The sequence below is a fragment of the Rhineura floridana genome, chromosome 10 (assembly GCF_030035675.1).
Source record: "Rhineura floridana isolate rRhiFlo1 chromosome 10, rRhiFlo1.hap2, whole genome shotgun sequence".
NCBI lineage: Eukaryota > Metazoa > Chordata > Lepidosauria > Squamata > Rhineuridae > Rhineura > Rhineura floridana.
Genome location: NC_084489.1, coordinates 59,159,152 through 59,177,041, shown reverse-complemented (window position 1 = coordinate 59,177,041; position 17,890 = coordinate 59,159,152). Strand labels below are relative to the sequence as shown.

General features: G+C 40.4%; 1 protein-coding gene across 1 annotated transcript in view; it reads right to left on the bottom strand.

Moving 5' to 3' along the window:
• The window catches only part of LOC133364986 (macrophage mannose receptor 1-like), a 61,369-nt gene that overhangs the window by 27,932 nt on the left and 15,547 nt on the right, over positions 1–17,890 (bottom strand). The window contains exons 9-16 of the mRNA XM_061586140.1: positions 17,602–17,677; positions 16,121–16,262; positions 15,668–15,703; positions 14,131–14,300; positions 12,984–13,051; positions 8,111–8,211; positions 6,745–6,887; positions 5,365–5,479 (exon numbers count right to left, since the gene is read on the bottom strand). Coding sequence (XP_061442124.1) covers positions 5,365–5,479; positions 6,745–6,887; positions 8,111–8,211; positions 12,984–13,051; positions 14,131–14,300; positions 15,668–15,703; positions 16,121–16,262; positions 17,602–17,677 — 851 coding nt within the window. The remainder of the gene's footprint in view (positions 1–5,364; positions 5,480–6,744; positions 6,888–8,110; positions 8,212–12,983; positions 13,052–14,130; positions 14,301–15,667; positions 15,704–16,120; positions 16,263–17,601; positions 17,678–17,890) is intronic.

Genomic DNA, 17,890 nt, shown 5'->3' with positions numbered 1-17,890 from the left:
GCTGTTCTTACCTATTTCCCTTTCCACACCTTCCCGCCACAAAAAGGGGACAAATCTCTATTTAGTCCCCTTTTACCCACTGCCGAGAAGCACCTCTCACAGACACCTCTGCAGGTCTGCCAAAAAGACATTACCTGCGTCAGACAGGTGAACGCCATCGGCTCTGTACAGTTCACCCATCTAATGCTGAATGCAGGGTGTGAAATAGCCAACCCCCCCTGCCCCAGACCGGCTTATGGCCATCTTTGACTCTGCTCCCCAATCTCCCAATGTGCGGTTGCACAGCACAGCTGAACCGCTCCACCTGAGTCTACCTTACCATGCCCCAAAAGAAAACATTAAAATCTGGGCACTAAAGAACAAAGGAACAGAAAAGGGCCATAACCCTACCTAAAATGGACAGGAGAGTTCCCAAGCCTCACTGCCTATAAGAGTCCAAGCCTGCAGCCAGCACAAAAACCCCGATGCATCCACGGACTTCCAGTTCTACCTCCCAGCCCTACCTAGAGATGCTATGGACCTTCAGCCTGCAGTTCAGAGGCTCTAGCCCTGAGCTATGTAACGTAATTCTACAGCAAGTTAGTTAGTTCTTCCCCAGAAGTGTGGGAAAACTAGACCAAATGATTTGGGCAAGAATATAAAATGTAACCTGCAGTTTGGCTCTAATTTCTTGATCAATATTTGATCACAACAAGCATTAAATTATTATACAGCCACAAACCTGAACCTGTAGTAAGGCTGTGGAAGCCCTGCTACGACCTCATCAACCACCGGAAAAGACCTCTAATACCTGGAGGGCAGACAAGAAACACTTTCTTGGCCTAACTGTCATGAAGCCCTTACTGACTGACCACATGAGTATGATTGGTGGTGAATTAGGTGGTATGCCCAGGAAGGTTAAAACCGGGCAGGATGGTCCATTGACACAGCCATTAAGATGAACCAGTTACATAGCCATTCTATAATCTGTGACATCAGGTGTTAACATGCATCCAAATTTTTTTTTTTAACCCTCTCATCCCGACAGCCCCTTCAAGGAAGGAGCTGAAGCGCTCCATGCGAGAATAGAGCAGCCTATATGTAATGCTCTACCTCATAGAATTGACTGAAAAGGCAAAAACCCAGCAGCTATAAACCCCCTTGTATCCCCACAGTAGATGAAGAAACAGATTAGATGTCATACTTTCCCATAGGCAGTGCCTTAACTAACTGGTAGGAAGCCATTACTGATTGCCATTGCGTCTATGCCCAAGACAAATTTAAGAGCGTAGGCCCTTAAGGCAAGCCCTGAGACTACAATATGGGATCCAGAAACTGAAAGAAAACCCCATAACAAAACAAACCTCCCCAGGAACTGGGCAGTCTGCAAGCAAGGTCCCAGTACCTCGAGCTTAACAGGGGAGGAACGCTTTGCTTGAGCAGCTACTGCTGGGTGCTTCTCCTCACTGCTGTGAGGGCCACTGGCCTCATATTTCCCTGTTTCACATAAAGAAAGGAAATAATTTATGAGTAAGCACACTTTCCCAGCCACCATTTTAGTGCAGCTAACCCAGTTCCCCAAAGCACAGATACTGGAGATATGGCGCTGCCACCCATATTTGGCCCACTGCAGCGGCCTTGTAGGCTTCCAAACACCTATCATAATAGATGTCCAAAATGCAAAATTAACATCCTATATCCCTTTCTAGTAAATGATATCATAAATCCAAGAGCAGCAGATGCCGAGGATGTGTTGCTGTCACCAATATGTTGCTGCACTATAGCAGGTTTTCCAACACATATCAAAATAGATGAGCCAATGCAACAGTTGCACGCTATATGTAATTCCAGGTAATGATATCAGAAGTCCTAACTAAAATGTAATTTCAGGTAATGATGTTTTGTTGTTGGTGCCACAATCCTCAGTAAAGGGGGGAAGAGTCTGCCTGGACCTTAAAAGGCAGCCCTATGTCAATAAGAGTCTAAGATCCTGTAATATGAGGGATCTCTATTAGGCAAATCGGGCTTTCCTCTTTATTCCTATTCCCCAATCAATATGATTACCATCTGCTAAACTTTCCATTCCTAACTAAATTCAGGTAAATGCCTCTTCTGTCTCAGAGTGAACAAATAGCCTGAAATTAACACCTGGAATGCAAAAGGACCGCTCACTTAAGATACAGCGATTTAGACATTTTCTAGCAAACTGTTATCTCCGCCCTTATTATCATATAACTATGAAAGGCCCAAAGGCTAAAAAGGCTCACTAGGCCCCACCAATATACTAGTATGTAGTATAATAATCATATAATTAAGCACTTCAAACCTCATACATGCCTGGGCCTAGCAAGAAGTTGTACCTATGCCTGGGCCTAGCAATAATAATAATAATAATAATAATAATAATAATAATAATAATAATTAATTTGTCTGTCGCCTATCTGGCAAATAGCCACTCTAGGCGACGTACATTAAAATGAAATAAAATACAACAATACAACAATATCAATTGCAGTCATGTTAATAACAGTAGATAAAATACTGGACAGTCAATACATATAAAAGCATTTATATTAGCAGCATATGATAGATGGTAAAATCATGAAGATTTACCCTTCCCAAGGACCTCAAAGGCCTGTTGGAAAAGCCACGTCTTCAGGGCCTTGCGGAATACCTCTAGGGAAGGGGCATGTCGAAGGTCACATGGGAGGGAGTTCCAGAGAGTGGGGCCACCACAGAAAAGGCTCTCTCCCTAGTACCCACCAACCTAGCTGTTTTGGTTGGCGGGATTGCGAGAAGGCCTTGAGTGGCTGATCTAGTTGGGCGGCATAATTGGTGGCGGTGGAAGCGCTCTTTCAGGTAAGCTGGGCCGAAACCGAATAGGGTTTTAAAGGTTAATACCAACACCTTGAATCGGGCCCGGAAAATAACCGGCAGCCAGTGTAGATCAAATAATACTGGCGTAATGTGGTCTCGGCGGCGGCTGTTGGTAAGTAAGCGCGCCGCTGCATTCTGTACAAGTTGTAATTTCCGGGTCGTTTTCAAGGGTAACCCCACGTAGAGCACATTACAGTAGTCCAATCGAGAGGTGACCAGGGCATGCACCACGAGTGGGAGCTGTTGAACAGGGAGGTAGGGTTGTAGCCTACGTAAAAGGTGTAATTGATACCAAGGTGCCCGGCTCACAGCCGAAATCTGAGCCTCCATGGACAGCTTGGAATCAAGAACAACCCCGAGGCTGCGGACCTGGTCCTGTAGGGGCAACTTCACTCCATCAAACACCAGGTCAACATCTCCTAACCCTCCCTTGTCTCCCACAAGTAGTACCTCGGTCTTATCAGGGTTCAACTTCAACCTGTTCCTGCCCACCCATCCACTCACGGATTCCAGGCACTTGGACATGGTCTCCACAGCCCTCTCCGGTGAAGATTTAAATGAGAGATAGAGCTGAGTGTCATCCGCATATTGGTGACACTGCAGCCCAAATCTCCTGATGATCTCTCCCAGCGGCTTTACATAGATGTTAAATAGCATGGGTGAGAGGATAGAACCCTGTGGCACACCGCAATTGAGAGGCCAAGGGTCTGAAACCTCATCACCCAATGCTACCTGTTGGCGCCTATCAGAGAGAAAGGAGTGGAACCACCGTAAAACTGTGCCTCCCAATCCCATACTCTCCAGGCGATCTAACAGGATACTGTGGTCTACGGTATCAAAAGCCGCTGAGAGATCCAGGAGGACAAGGAAGGTGAGTTCTCCCCTATCCAATGCCCTCCTCATATCATTGACCAGAGCGACCAAGGCTGTTTCAGTTCCATGTCCAGTCCTGAAAAGCAAGAAGTCATAAGCCTCACAAAAGGGCTCTGCCATCACATCATGCATCCACCCTGTAATAATATAATGAAGAACGTGTTGAGCTCTTGTGCCCCGAACCAACAAGGCAGACAAAACTTGTTGCACAGGACACAGAGGTGTGTGAGTAACAGCATACCTGAACCAGCCAAGATGAAGAAACCACTCCAACACAATAGAGCTTTGTGCCAGTAAAGGAAACTTTATCAACGTGCATAGAGAACAATCACCAACATAAGCTATACTCCTATCTCCCCCCACACAGCCTGGCTCTCTGGGCTTGTAATTTATAGCCAGCCCCTTTGATCCGGCACAGCTGTGTGTCCTTCACATAATTAACCCATTCCCAACATGGGGAATGACTAAGCTTAACGAGCTAACAGAACCAACCTGTGTATATCATCAGGGGGGGCTAAGCTGGATAACCTGCGGGGGTGGGCAATCCTCCCCCTATGTCTGGGCCTAGCAAAATGTCATAAACCTCACAAAAGGGCTCTGCCATCACATCATGCATCCACCCTGTGTATATCATCAGGGGGGCTAAGCTGGATAACCTGTGGGGGTGGGCAATCCTCCCCCTACGTCTGGGCCTAGCAAGAAGTCACAAGCCTCACAAAAGGGCTCTGCCATCACATCATGCATCCACCCTGTAATAATATAATAAAGAACCAACCTGTGTATATCTTCGGGGGGGCTAAGCTGAACCTGTTGGGGGGAGAGTGCTCAGAGGGAACTTAAACTAGAAGGATTAGATACAATTTTTTTGTTCGTCCCTTTTATTCTGATTTATTTTTAATTTCCCTTTATGTGCATGAGTCTATCCTTAACCAGTGTATTAGCATGACTATATTTAATTTTGTTTGTATATCCAGTATAGTCTCATTTATTTTTAAACTTCCTGTGTCTTTCTTTTAACCAGCAGCAGCACTAACGTCGCGCTGCTCAATAAAAAGCCTCAATCAACCCCTCCACAACTGCTAGGTTGGTGGGGTATCGGATGTGCCGCTGCTTGGCCCCACTACGAGGCCCACTGGTCAGGCCCCTTTACGACTTGCCCCAGTCACAGCCATGCTGCAATGCTACCACCCACAGCTGTTGGGGCTCCCAAACCCCTCTCTGGGGGTAACCAATTAGGCCTAATAGGCCCAACCAACACCGACTGTCCTGCAGCTTTCTCTGCTATGTCCCTCATCGTCCTCTCGTCGCTCGTTGAAAGAGGAGGTAGGAGGGGCGGCCTGGCCTTAAATAGGCCCATGGCCCCTCCCCTCCCTGCCGCACATCACGCACACATAACGCTGCGACACACGACGTTGCCCTTAACAAAGATGGCTGCGGCAGCATCCCTCCCTCCTCACAACTATGCCCCGCTTATCCATGCTGCGCAGGTAAGTGGGGCTTCATTTACCTGAGTGGCAAGGGAAGGAACCACAGTGTTGCAGTTCCTCTGGCACGAAGGTAAGCCAAGTAGGGGCTCTTGGACTTCAAAACTGTTAAGTCTGTATCAGCAACATATTATAAAAGAACTGGCCGCACCTTGAATAGCTTTGCTTGATATAGTCGCCAGGTTTCCTCCTAGTTTTCTGCAAGCAGTTCGTGCATCAGACCAGTTTTTTCTGTCTCCTTCATTAAAGCCAAATAATTGGAAGCACTGTGGGGAGATAACTCCAACATTCCATCAACCATGAAATTATGAATGAAATGAAAAGTCATGAAACCTTACTGGCGCAGCAGACATGGATAATTTAACTTGGCTTTAGAGAGCAATCCTAACCCCCATATTTGCTAGCTGGAGGAAGGTTAAGATAGGGCAGAGGTGTCTATCTGGTGTGAGGTGGGGTGGGGGAAGAGAACATCTACTCTGGAAGCTACAGTTATATCTGCAGATACCTCTGCAGGTATAGATTTACCACTTACACTGTTTCTACTGGCAGTGGGCCCTGAAAGTCTAAGGGTGGTTCTGGATCCAAAGTCCCTTCATTCCCTTGAGGGGCTGAAAGACTCGGTTCCTCAGTTAGGCCTACCTGAAGATGGCATTGTTAATTTCCTCACACAGATATCAGTGGGAGGATTAATAAAAGTAAAGAGCTGCTGGGGGGAATAAAAAGAAAAAAATCATCTACTAGTGTTGTGCTTCATATGATTGCTCTGCTCATTCATCTTTAGAAGTGATCCAGTATTAGTGAGACTATCAGAGCTGTGGTATCCATTTTCTTTTGGAAATACATGCCAATGAAGGAGTGATTGAATACCATGTTTTCTTGCTTTTAATTTTATGCTTTTTGTAATCCAATTGCCTTTTCAATGGTTTTTATATTAGAATGCTTGCAGAACCTCTGCTATGCAGCAGGATGAGACGACATGCATCAGATGACACCATGGGGGGGGGCAGAGGAAGGCAGGAATGAGCAGTGAGTCTTGGCCTTAGCAGAGGTGGAAGGGCAGCATTTGGGCTCTGCTTCAGGCAGCAATAGAGCCTCTTTTTTCCAAGATTGTCATTTAATAAATGTTAACATAACTGAATACTGAAAACAGTCTGAAGCCCCTTTCATTGCTCCTTTTGGTAACTGATGCATAATTTGAATGTTAAAATATCCCCTCTTTATTTTTTAAAAATTAAACTATCAAAAAAAATTGGCTATTTTTGAATTTACAGTATTTATCAGTTACTTCCATTTTGCAACACAATTATCCTTTTCAGTCCTTATAGCATAGTATGTGCAGCAAATATGTGTGTGTGAGAGAGAGCTCTGTCCTCTGATTTACATGCAACATTCATTGTAAGCTCTGTAAAGAACCCTTGTATAGAACCACAGACATAGAACTGTTTAGAACAATCACTTCATCTTTCACAGCTCTGGAAAAACATTTATTGGGCTAGTATACCAAGATGTTTGTAATGACTGTATCAGTTACCTTGTTATCAAAGAAGAGCCAACCGTCATCACAGCCCCCAAGAGGTGCAGGTGACGTAGGAGCAACAGTTGAACGGACGGAGCTGTTATGCCTCTCACAGATGAATTTTTTCTCAGCACCACAATTTATATCATTCCATAAACCTGAACAGATCAGATATGTGTCAATCAGCAAGATAAAATCACCCCCAAACTTAAAAAGCACCAACAGCTTAAAAAGCATCTTCAACTACACATTACAAAGGGAAGCTTCATAGTAGGAACACAGACCAACAACAACTATACTGGAACTGTAGCTTGTGAGACACCACACTACTTTCTGTGGAATATATGTCAATAATTCGGCACACGATACAGCAACCTTGTTGAAGTTAAGCTGGTCTGGGTCTGATCAGTGCCTGAAAGGGAGGCTGTCCATGAACTCTATATATTGCCTTAAGTTCCTCATCCAGATGTCTTCCTGATGATTTGCATCATTCACACACAGTCAATGATTTTAAACCTTTTGCTTTGTTTCCTGCTCCCTGGGAGCAGATGGCTACTTGATGATGGACCATCAATAATAATAGTAGTATGATAAATAGTGAACAATACAGGAATATAATAATATCCATTATGTAAGAGGTGATCACCATTAGGAGAATAGAAAACAATGTTATTTTCACAAATCGCCATACCAGGCCAAGATCATACAAATGTAATGAAATGCAAACCGCTACGCACCAAATTTGAGTAATGAATATGGGATCAAATGAACAGTGAAGCACATCGCTAGTAATGGCCACTAACTTGGATGGCTTTAAAAGAGGATCACACAAATTCATGGAATATAAGGCTATTAGTGGTTACTAACCCTGGTGGGTAGTTCTACCTCCACTATCAGAGGCAGTATGCTTCTGACTACCCATTGCTGGAAACTGCAGGAGGAGAGAGTGCTCTTGTGCTCAGATATTGCTTGCAGGCTACCCATAGGCATCTCGTTGGCCACTGTGACAACAGGATGCTGGACTAGATGAGCCATTGGTCTGATCCAGCAGGCTGTTATGTTCTTATGTGTGTGGACCAAGACAAGCAAACACACCCATGGAAACAGCAGCCCACATACATATTAACATCCTAGTGTGGACACAGCCAGTGTTTTTTAAAACACTTTAACAGCCTGTCATACTCCAAAGAAGAAAATTAAAAAGGTGTGAAATAATGGATTTTCCCTCCTTTTCAATGTATATATATGGATGGAATAATCATTGTGGCTACAGCTTCAGTGTGTGATAGTTTTTTTCTAAATTAATTAATCCCTTGCCCCACTTTCAAGCATACACATTCTCACAATTTTTTTTAACATGGTAAACTTGTATTCTACTTGCCTGTGTTTGTATACACGACCACACAGTTTTCATCATCATTTGCAAAGTTGGGTTCATTGGGGGCCCAGGCGACATAGGTCACCGGAGTTCCATCCAACCAGCTATTGAAAATGATAAGACAATATTGAACAACATAATTGGTCCTTCATTTACACTGCATACATTTACAATGTTTTTTGTTTGATTTTTTTTTTCCGCCAAGGGAACATCAGGCTAAGAAAATATTTAGATGCTGAATCTGGCAGGGCTGCCAGAAAAAAAAATGGCAACATTAAGAATATCCAGCAGAATTTATTGAAGTAAAAGTAACCAAAATTGTTAGAAAACAATTGTTCTCCTTTAATAGCACCTCAATCATGACAGATAAATTGTTTATCACCATGTGGTGTATCATTTTCTGCCTGAGGCAACACAACGTTTTCTTTAAGATAATGCATATACACTATGCAGGCTTCCAATAATTTTAATAGACAGAATTATAACCAAGGCAATGATGAAGATAAAGGTATTTGTGATGAAGATGTATATTTTTCAGTGATTATGAACCATAAACTATCCATAAAAGAAAAAGCAGTTGGGTGTACTGATTCAAACCAAGACAACTGAAATCAATTATTTAAATCAGCATGAAAAAATGTTGATGTAAATCAAATGTCTGATTGATACTTCTTCAATTTTTTTAAACAATATGTTTTTAACATTTTTTAAAGATATCTTGAATGCTTTTTAAAAAATGTTTTGAAAGATGTTTTAATGTATTTTAAAATCTGTTTTATGATGTTTTAAAGTGTTTTTAGTGCTCTTGTTTGCAACCCTGGGCTCCTGGTGGGAGGAAGGGCGGGATATAAATGAAATGATAAATAAATATATATTTCCTAAACAATGGTGCAAATCTGAACATTAAACTGTGTTAATTCACAACCCAATAGAGTATTACTTAGACAGCTATTTCATTCTCATTACTAGGTCTTGCATCTCTTTGCGGCACTGTATATATTTTACATTATTTTCTTTTTTTACCAATAGAGGGAATTTCTTTAACATATAGGGTCTTATGAGCAGCAGCGACAGGAATTTCTAAGGTTAAATACAGAAAACTGCACACTGGACAGCTTTGTCTTCTCTTCTTCTTAGAATGGGCATCTGCCCTATTTTACAAAGGGTAGTCCTCTATCTGACATGGTATCAAAAGACAATACTCTACTTGAATAGCTGTCCAACATAAGTCTGACTTAAAGAGACCCAAGGAAGGAGAGCAGGAGGGGCCTGGAAGCTGCCCATCATCATTTTAGCACCTGGACAGCAGACTGAACATGCACACAGGTCTCCAGGTCACGGTCTTCCCCACCATTAGATTCCTCTTATTCTTTGGAAGAAAATATGCTTGTTTTATCAGTTGACCTTCCATTAACATGTACATCCATTTTGTGGTATTTCAAACGTGCCACCTGTATCCTCACTTCAATGGAGGGCCAACCCACCTCGGTAACAAGGATAGAGGCTGGGGTCTCTGGAGAACAGCCTTATGATCTTTGCAAATATTTGTTCTGCATGATATCTAATGATTTAGTATAAATGTTATTTTTCCCCATACCTCTGAACCATACATTTGGGATATAACCCTGGCTTGAAATATTTTTAATGTGGGGGTTATCATTTTCCCTCCCTTTGTGAAGAAGTTTAATATTGCTCCACTCACTTGTTTAGCTTCAACAACACTAGATTCTCTATGTGCTTTCCACGATATATTTTCTTCAAGGAGGATACCCAAGTATTTATACACACTGACGTATTTGATTGCATGTTCATCTGTTTGCCAATTATATTTTGGTGGGGGATGACCCAATATTATTTTGGATTTTGTAAAATTTATACTGAGTTTTTCTTCTCTGCAATGTCTGATAAACCTTTCAAGTAATTTCTTCAAACCTAACCAAGTGAGAGATAGTAACTCTATGTCATCTGCGTTCATTAGGACTTGGACCTTCCTGCCAGAAATTACAGGTGTCCCTCCTGTTCCAATATATGGACAATATCATGTACATAAATATTAAACAGAGTAGGTGCCAGTATGCAACCTTGCTTTACTCCTTTTTTTGTCTAAATTGGATTTGTTAATGATCCTTCTACTCCGTACCTTACTGTTATTTGTGTGTCAGTGTACAGTTGTCTAATTAGGATTAATAATCTTCTATCTATATTTGTTCCTTTCAATTTATTCAGAGACGGGCTCTGTCTATAGCATCAAATCTGCCAATAGGCAGATAAAAAGATTTTTAGAAGTATTCTTAGTTTTTTAAATTTGAGTCCGTAGTATGTAACATTGGTCAATAGTACTTTAATTTTGTCTAAATCCTGCCTGTTCTTCATAACAGAAATCATTTTCTATGGCCCATGTTTGTAATTTTTGAAGAAGAAAATTTGCATACAATTTAGCTGACACATCCATAAGACTAATAGGTCAGTAATTTTGAGGGTTATTTTTCTCTCCTTTTTTGTAAATAGGGTATACAGTACTTAGATTCCATCCTTTTGGTATTGACCCTGTATTATTGATTACTGTGAACAACTGGGCTAAAACGGGAGTCCACCAATTAATAAACTTCTTATATAGCTCTGGTGCAATCATATCCTCCCCAGTGCCTTTTTTGTTTTTAGCCGGGCAATCAGAAACTCTATTTCTTATGGTGATACTGGCTGCCATTCTGGTAGAAGCTGTAATTGTTTTATATCTAATTGTGTATCTGAGAGTCCCTGTTCTACTTGTGCTCCATAGATTTCAGAGAAAAATGATTTCAATATTCCTGCAGAAATTTTTGTTTTACTTCTTTCATACCAAATGACACTAATTCCCAAAATATTTCCTCTTTTCTTTCACTGCTAAGCTTAATTCCTGCCATGTCTTTCTTTTTAAAAATCTTCCTTTTTCTTCTTTAAGAGTTTTTAATAAAAAGTCTAGAAGTTAATCAGTTCTTCAATAGTTCCTGGTGGTTTTGAAAGTCATGAAGACCTTATATGTTTAGCTAATTGTTTCTTGGCCAGCCTACATTCTACATCAAACCATCAGTGTGCCTGACAGTCTTAGATGTTAAGGTCTTAGATGTTAGTGACTTTACTACCAAGGGTCTAAGTTCAGTTATTATTTCATGGTATGCATCATTTACTACATTTGGGTTTTCCATAATACATTTGCATCACTCCAGCATGAGGAGCTCTTGTAACTTTCTGTCTATATTCCTATCTTGGAGGTCCATTTAATTCTTTTCTCCCCTATTACTGCTCCATCTACTTTATGCAATTTCATTATTTTGTAAGTTTTAATCTTAGTCTGCAATTTAATTTGCGAAGGCAGATGGTCACTCTCTGTCCTGTCTAAAACATCCATAAGTTAAATCCAGGCAAAGAGTGAAGGGGAGATTAGAATATATAAACTACACTGCCACATCAGAAGGCATAATTATCTTTTGATTTGTCCAAGTGGGTACCATGTAATGAGAAGAGGTGGTTACTATATAAGAGCTCCAGAGGTTTTTTACTATGTTTGTTGGTTTTCTTATCTCTAGAGGTGTGACCAAAAGGGAAAACTTCCTCCTCAGGGATTCCCAGTGGTAGGTTAAATATCTCCTACTGGGGTACCTATTCTTGCATTAAAATCTCCATGATCATTAGTCTGGCTTCTGGATATGTCTGATCTATGTGTTCCAATAAATTAGTTAAATCTCTCCAAATGTTCTCTATTTCCAGTACAGTTTTGTCTGGGGGCAAATATACATTAACACAGACCAAAGTTCCCCCGTATTTATTTTGAATTACTACTAGCAAAGCAATGTCTTTGTTAAACTGTCCTTGTAATACATAGGGCTGAGAGCAATAACTAGGCACACGCCACACCCAAGCTACATAGAACTGGAGGATTCAGGCAGATAGGAGGGTAGTGCCCTCTTTCTCAGTAGATAAAGAAGGTACAGGGAGAAAGGAGGGTGGTGCTCTTAGAAGTCTTGGAGGAAACAGAGCACAATAAGTTTGCAGACTTAATACAACTGGGAAAAACAAGGGAGTGGTGGCAGCCTAGTAAATTTTAATATATTTTTACATTGTCGTAATGTACTTTAGAGGGAAGTACAACTTGAATTGCTCAGAAAGGATAGTCCAGTGAGGAAAAGGGCTACTGAGCACTTTGGGCAAAGGGCCCATCAGGTAAACTTTGAAATAATGGTGAGCCTGAGCACCCTCTGTAAAGTCAACTTTAACTGAGCTAAAACAGTGAAAAACTGACATGGCTGAATCAAAGTATCCAAAGCTGTGCTGGGCTCTCACTGGCAGCATGGCAGTAAAGGTGGTGCAGTGCGCTTGCACTCCTCCATCCTTTTCTGTTCTCCCCCCCCCCATTAAATTTGTTCACTTTTATTGGAAACAGGCATCTCCACAATTTGGGGACACATCCTGGGGCACTAAGAAAGTGCTGGATCCTTTGGATTCAACCCTTACCTTAGTCTGACCCTGGCATGTCCACTTTCCAGCCATACCAGCATTGCAACTTAGATGTTGGAGGGCTGTGGAAGTTTCTGAGGTGGCAGGGAGGAGGTAATTGACAATGCACCTTTCCCTCCAAGATCAAACCTCTTTCTCTGCTCTCAGAGAGGAAAATTCAAAGTTCCCTGTGGCCTCTTGAACACCATGATAGGAATCATACGACTGCAGGGTCAATCTAAGTATCTGGGAGAGTGACTGAGTTGAGAGATTAACTGTGAGGGGTAACATCCTTATATTTAGATATTTCATATTAACCTAGTTATTATTTATGAGAAACATATTATTTACATTTTTTTAAAAAAAATCTGATTTCCGCTTTTAATTTTTTTTGTTCACTTACCCGAACTTCCTATCGAGACCCAAAATTAAACCAATATAAATGTCTTGAGAAGATCCATAAAACTTGTTCTACAACATATAAAGCAAAAATGGGAAGTAAATGCAAAATATATTCTCCAAATGAATATAATTCAGTTATTCCACAGGAAGTACAGAATTTATAAACAAGGCAATACAGAAAGAGGTTTCTAATAATGATTTTTCCCTATAGCATGTTCATGTTTTTTAAAAAACACAAAGCTTTTCTATGAAAAAAAATTAAAATGTGGCAGCTAAAATGAGGGGCATAGAAATATTAAATAAACTAGCTAATTACATCAGTTAATGAAAGCATAACAAATAACTTCTTTCTCTTCTAAGTGAAGAGAGGAAGGAGTGATAAGCTCAACATACTGATAAGTTCCAACTCTTCTCAAACATTATTTTCTGTACTACCAACACCAGCATATTCTGTAGAAAACTAAAGCTGGATGGGATTTTTAACTTTGGTGCTATTAAAATTACATGCTTAACCACAAACTTACATACTGAAGCAACTATTTTCACGTTTTGCAAAGCCTCAGTGCACTGGAAAGTAGTGTAAAATAGCCACAGAAAATAACAGTTCCAACATCGAACAGACAATGTAACTTCTAGTGAGGCCTAACAAGAGGATCATCAGAAATTGCCTGTTGGATGTCACACCTTACTTCCTGTTACTTTTCTTCCCTGTAACTAGACAAATCATGGTAAGTACCAGCACTAGCTGTGGATGTGAATCCAGCCTGGATCTGTGATGATTATTGTGGTGAATGGATCATACATTTTTGATTTGGCAAGTCTTACTTCTCTGTCAGTGACTGATGCTGCAATGGAAGCATATTGACCACCAAGGTACAAATAAGGACCTTTCAGTTACCACTTTAAACACACACTTAATTGGCAGTAAGATCCATTACATTCAATGGTGCTTACTTCTGACTAAATATGCATAAGATTGTGTTAATCTTTGCAAGCTTCGGGCTTCCTAATATGCTGTCACACTATGTAAATTCTATAAGAAAATGTTTAGCAGGCATCAAAATGGACACAATCAAATAATTTCTTTGGTCGCTTTTGGAATCCAGTTATATCTGATTAGGAAAACATATATTCAAATTATTTCTTACATATTTCCACCAAAATAGTCTTTCACTTTCACTTTCAATGACAATAAGGTCTCCTGAGTGCTTCTTGCAGAAGGCCCGGGCTCGTTCTGCAGATAACGTTTCACTGCTTAAATAGTACTCATTGCCCTTATATGCAATCCAGCCATCTTCAATTCTTTTGAACGAATATTCTACAAAAGAAGAAATATTTTTTATTTATTTTATTGAAAATATTTCATAACTACCGTTCATTAAAAGATTCCACAGCAGTATGCAAAAGTGTGAACAACATTAATCCACTCAACCAGCAGTACAGCTAAACAATCTGAAAGGGGGATTCCCCTCTTTTGACAGTCATGTACATTTCAATTTTGAAGCACACAATGAACATTTTCTCCCCCTCCCCTCTCCCCTGCCATTCCGTACTACTACATTCCTGGTTGAAATGGCAATGGACTGCCTTCAAGTCGATTCCAACTTATGGGCAACCCTATGAATAAGGCTTTCATGGTAACAGTATTCAGAGGTGGTTTACCATGGCCTACCTCTGAGGTTGAGAGGCAGTGACTGGCCCAAGGTCACCCAGTGAGCTTCATGGCTGTGTGGGGAGTCGAACCCTGGTCTCCCAGGTCATAGTCCAACACCTTAACCACTACACCACACTGATTACATTGGAGTAAATTAACAATAAAAACTCAGTTTGGTTATTTTAAAAATAAAAATATAAAATTACCATCTAGTACCATGGACATAAGTTTCCCCAAGGAAAGCTTGGCTCATTCAGTGGCGGTGATCATGGCATTATTTTTGTAGTATTGAATTGCAATAATGCAGGACTGAGCAAAATGTTCTCTCGACATGCTTAAAGGGTACTACTCTTATAACTTCACATATTGTAGCCTTCAGTACCAATATCCCTTTTTTGGATAATGTGCTTGAGAGGTTGGCGGCAATTCAGCTGTAGACCCTCTTGGAGGACCCAATTATCTTTGCCCGTTTCAGTCTGGATTCATGCCAGATTTGGAATAAAATCAGCCTTGGTCCCCCTAATAGATGACCTTTTTTTCAGAGAGGGACAGGGTCCATCTATCTCAGTTTTGTCAGAACTGGCTGGCAGCAGTTCTCCAGGATTTTAGGAAGAGATCTCTCCCAGCCCCACCTGGAGATGCCAGGGATTGATCCCAAGACCTTCTGCATGCAAAGTTTGTGCTCTACCTTTAAGGCACAGCCCTTCCATAATTGCATGTAACTCATTTCAGAGGAGCAAGTCCAGGCTTGGCTTCTGACAGAACCATCAATAGCCTGAGAGAGTTGCTGGGGCACCTGTCCCCTACCTTTCCAGGGGCTACTTAAGACCCGTGTGACCTGAGGAAAAGGAAGAAACGAGCAAAGGAAAAGGAAAAAAACAGGCCAGGGAGCACACACATCATGGGTTCCTGACAGAACCACCAATGGCCTGAGAGAGCTGTTAAGGTTTGTCAGCCCCTCCCCCACCTTCCCTGTGAATGCTTAAGGAAGACCTGTGTGACCTGAGGGAAGGCAGAATCACTCAACATACCAAAACTATTGCGTGGTTCCGGTTTTAATGATACACCTGGAAAACCAAACAAACATTAATTGTAATAAATCATAGTGCAATTTATAGTCCGTTACTTTATTTCATGTCGCAAACAGGAATTCATAAAAATGAAAGTAAAGTGTTATTTATAAGATTACATTTCTACATTTTTGAGACAAATAATAACACAATATGAAAGAACAATCACTGGCTGTCTGTATTCACAATGGCCTAAATACCTTATTCTCATCTACATGGAATACTTCACATAATACGAAATCCAAGCATTTGAACTCTGCAAGACTCATAACAAAGTCTAACTGTATTTCACATTTTTTTCTGCTCTCCAAAGGAAGGGCAAGCATATTAAAAAGCCAGGTTTCAGCAGTGCAGCATTCAAAAGCCCTGTTGGCTTTGTTTAATAAACCAGTTGTAAATGAAAAGGAATCTTACCCCTCTTTATTTGGCAAATCCAGTTCAGAAAACTCTGACACCATGAAGGTCTCCACCACCTATAATATACAGAAACTCCTCTGCATCCTTGTTCTTTATCTCTGTGATCATTAAATGGAAAGCTGGTGTCTAGAAAGTCTACCTAGAGCAGAAATAAAATTGTTACTTTTTTCTTTTTAAAAATCTTCAGTGGCGATTTTCAGAAAAGGAGACAAACTTACGATAGTGGTCTTAAAATGATTTGTATATGTGTGTGCATCTTTGTGTGCATGCACATATGTAGAGAGAGAAATGGGTTGTTATTTCCTTATTAATACTGTCTGGGTGAGAGTATAATAAAGAAACAATTTATTTCATTACAAGTTAGATGATTGGTTATGTCATACCTGCCCCTGCCTATCTACCACATTCCCACTGTGGATTGGAGCAAGGCAGACATATTGTCTGTTTGGCCCATAGCATCATACTGAAATGCTAAAAGTAATGGAAATGTGTATATTTTAGGATATGATAAAAAGCAAATAGAATGTTTTCTGGATATCTTGAATCCATACACTTTTTAAAAAAGAAAGAAAGATGGAATATCTGTGCGTCTGTACAGATATTTTTTATTTTAAATTGTTCTAATTCTCTCAAGTATTATGATTGTTTTTCCAAACCATGGCTTTGCCTCAAGTAGTGCAGCACCAGCAGGACTAGGGGAGGAGTGCAATAGCCATGATCTTCATTCCAGGAACCGCAAGTTTGCTTATTTGCACTAAACCATAGCTTGACTTTGTGTTACATGCAAACTGAGTGGTTAGTGTGTGAGTGTGTGTGTGTGTGTTGTCCTTTTACAGCAATTGCATTTTTAAAATGTGAATTTATGTGTTAATAATAAAAATGATTTTAATAAAAAAACAGATCTTGTCCAACCAAACAATTAACAACTTCAAGCAACTCCACTGGAACTGCTGTTAAATTTGGGGCTCAAAATTAGATTGTATTCCAATCATATTTTAAAGACTTTAATTGTGGATGCTTCAATGACAGAACGTTTAAAATACTGCTGTGGGATCTGTCAAAGTTCCCAATCAGAGCAAGAGGGACCGAAGATTAAAAATGATTTTGTAAAACATTATTACGATGACTACAGCTATTACTACTACTACTATTAATTCAGTTAATATCCTGCCCTTTCCCCTGAAGGAACCCAGGGTGGGAAACACATGCACAATAAAAGCATTATAAAACAGATTAATAATTATAAAAACAATTAGTTAAAACATTCCTAAAAAAAATTAAAATATTCTGTCACCCAGTAATCTCACAGTTGCCAGGAACAGTGTCTTTCAGCCATCAAATGCCTGGATACACAGGAATGTTTTCAAATTCCCCGAGAGTCAATAATGACTAATGAAGGAGACAGACACCTCACCAGGGAGGTCATTCCACAAATAATAATTTTACTATCAGTGCATTAGTGTTAATCATTTACTTACAGGAGATCCATCACTCCAAGTGAAGCTTTTGTTAGTTTCCAACTCATTTAAACCAATCCAATGATCTGCACTAACTCTAAAATATATAAAAAATAATTATACAGAGTCCAGAAAATCATAAACAGGAATTCACTAGCTTGGTATTCTCTAGAAAAATATCATACATGCATCTATCAGTACATTCATTTAAATCTTGTTACAGTATCACATTCCAGGAAGAGGTGTGCCATTTGAAACAGAAACACTTTGTGTGTGAATGTATGTGTGGTCAGATCACATGTGCTTTTTT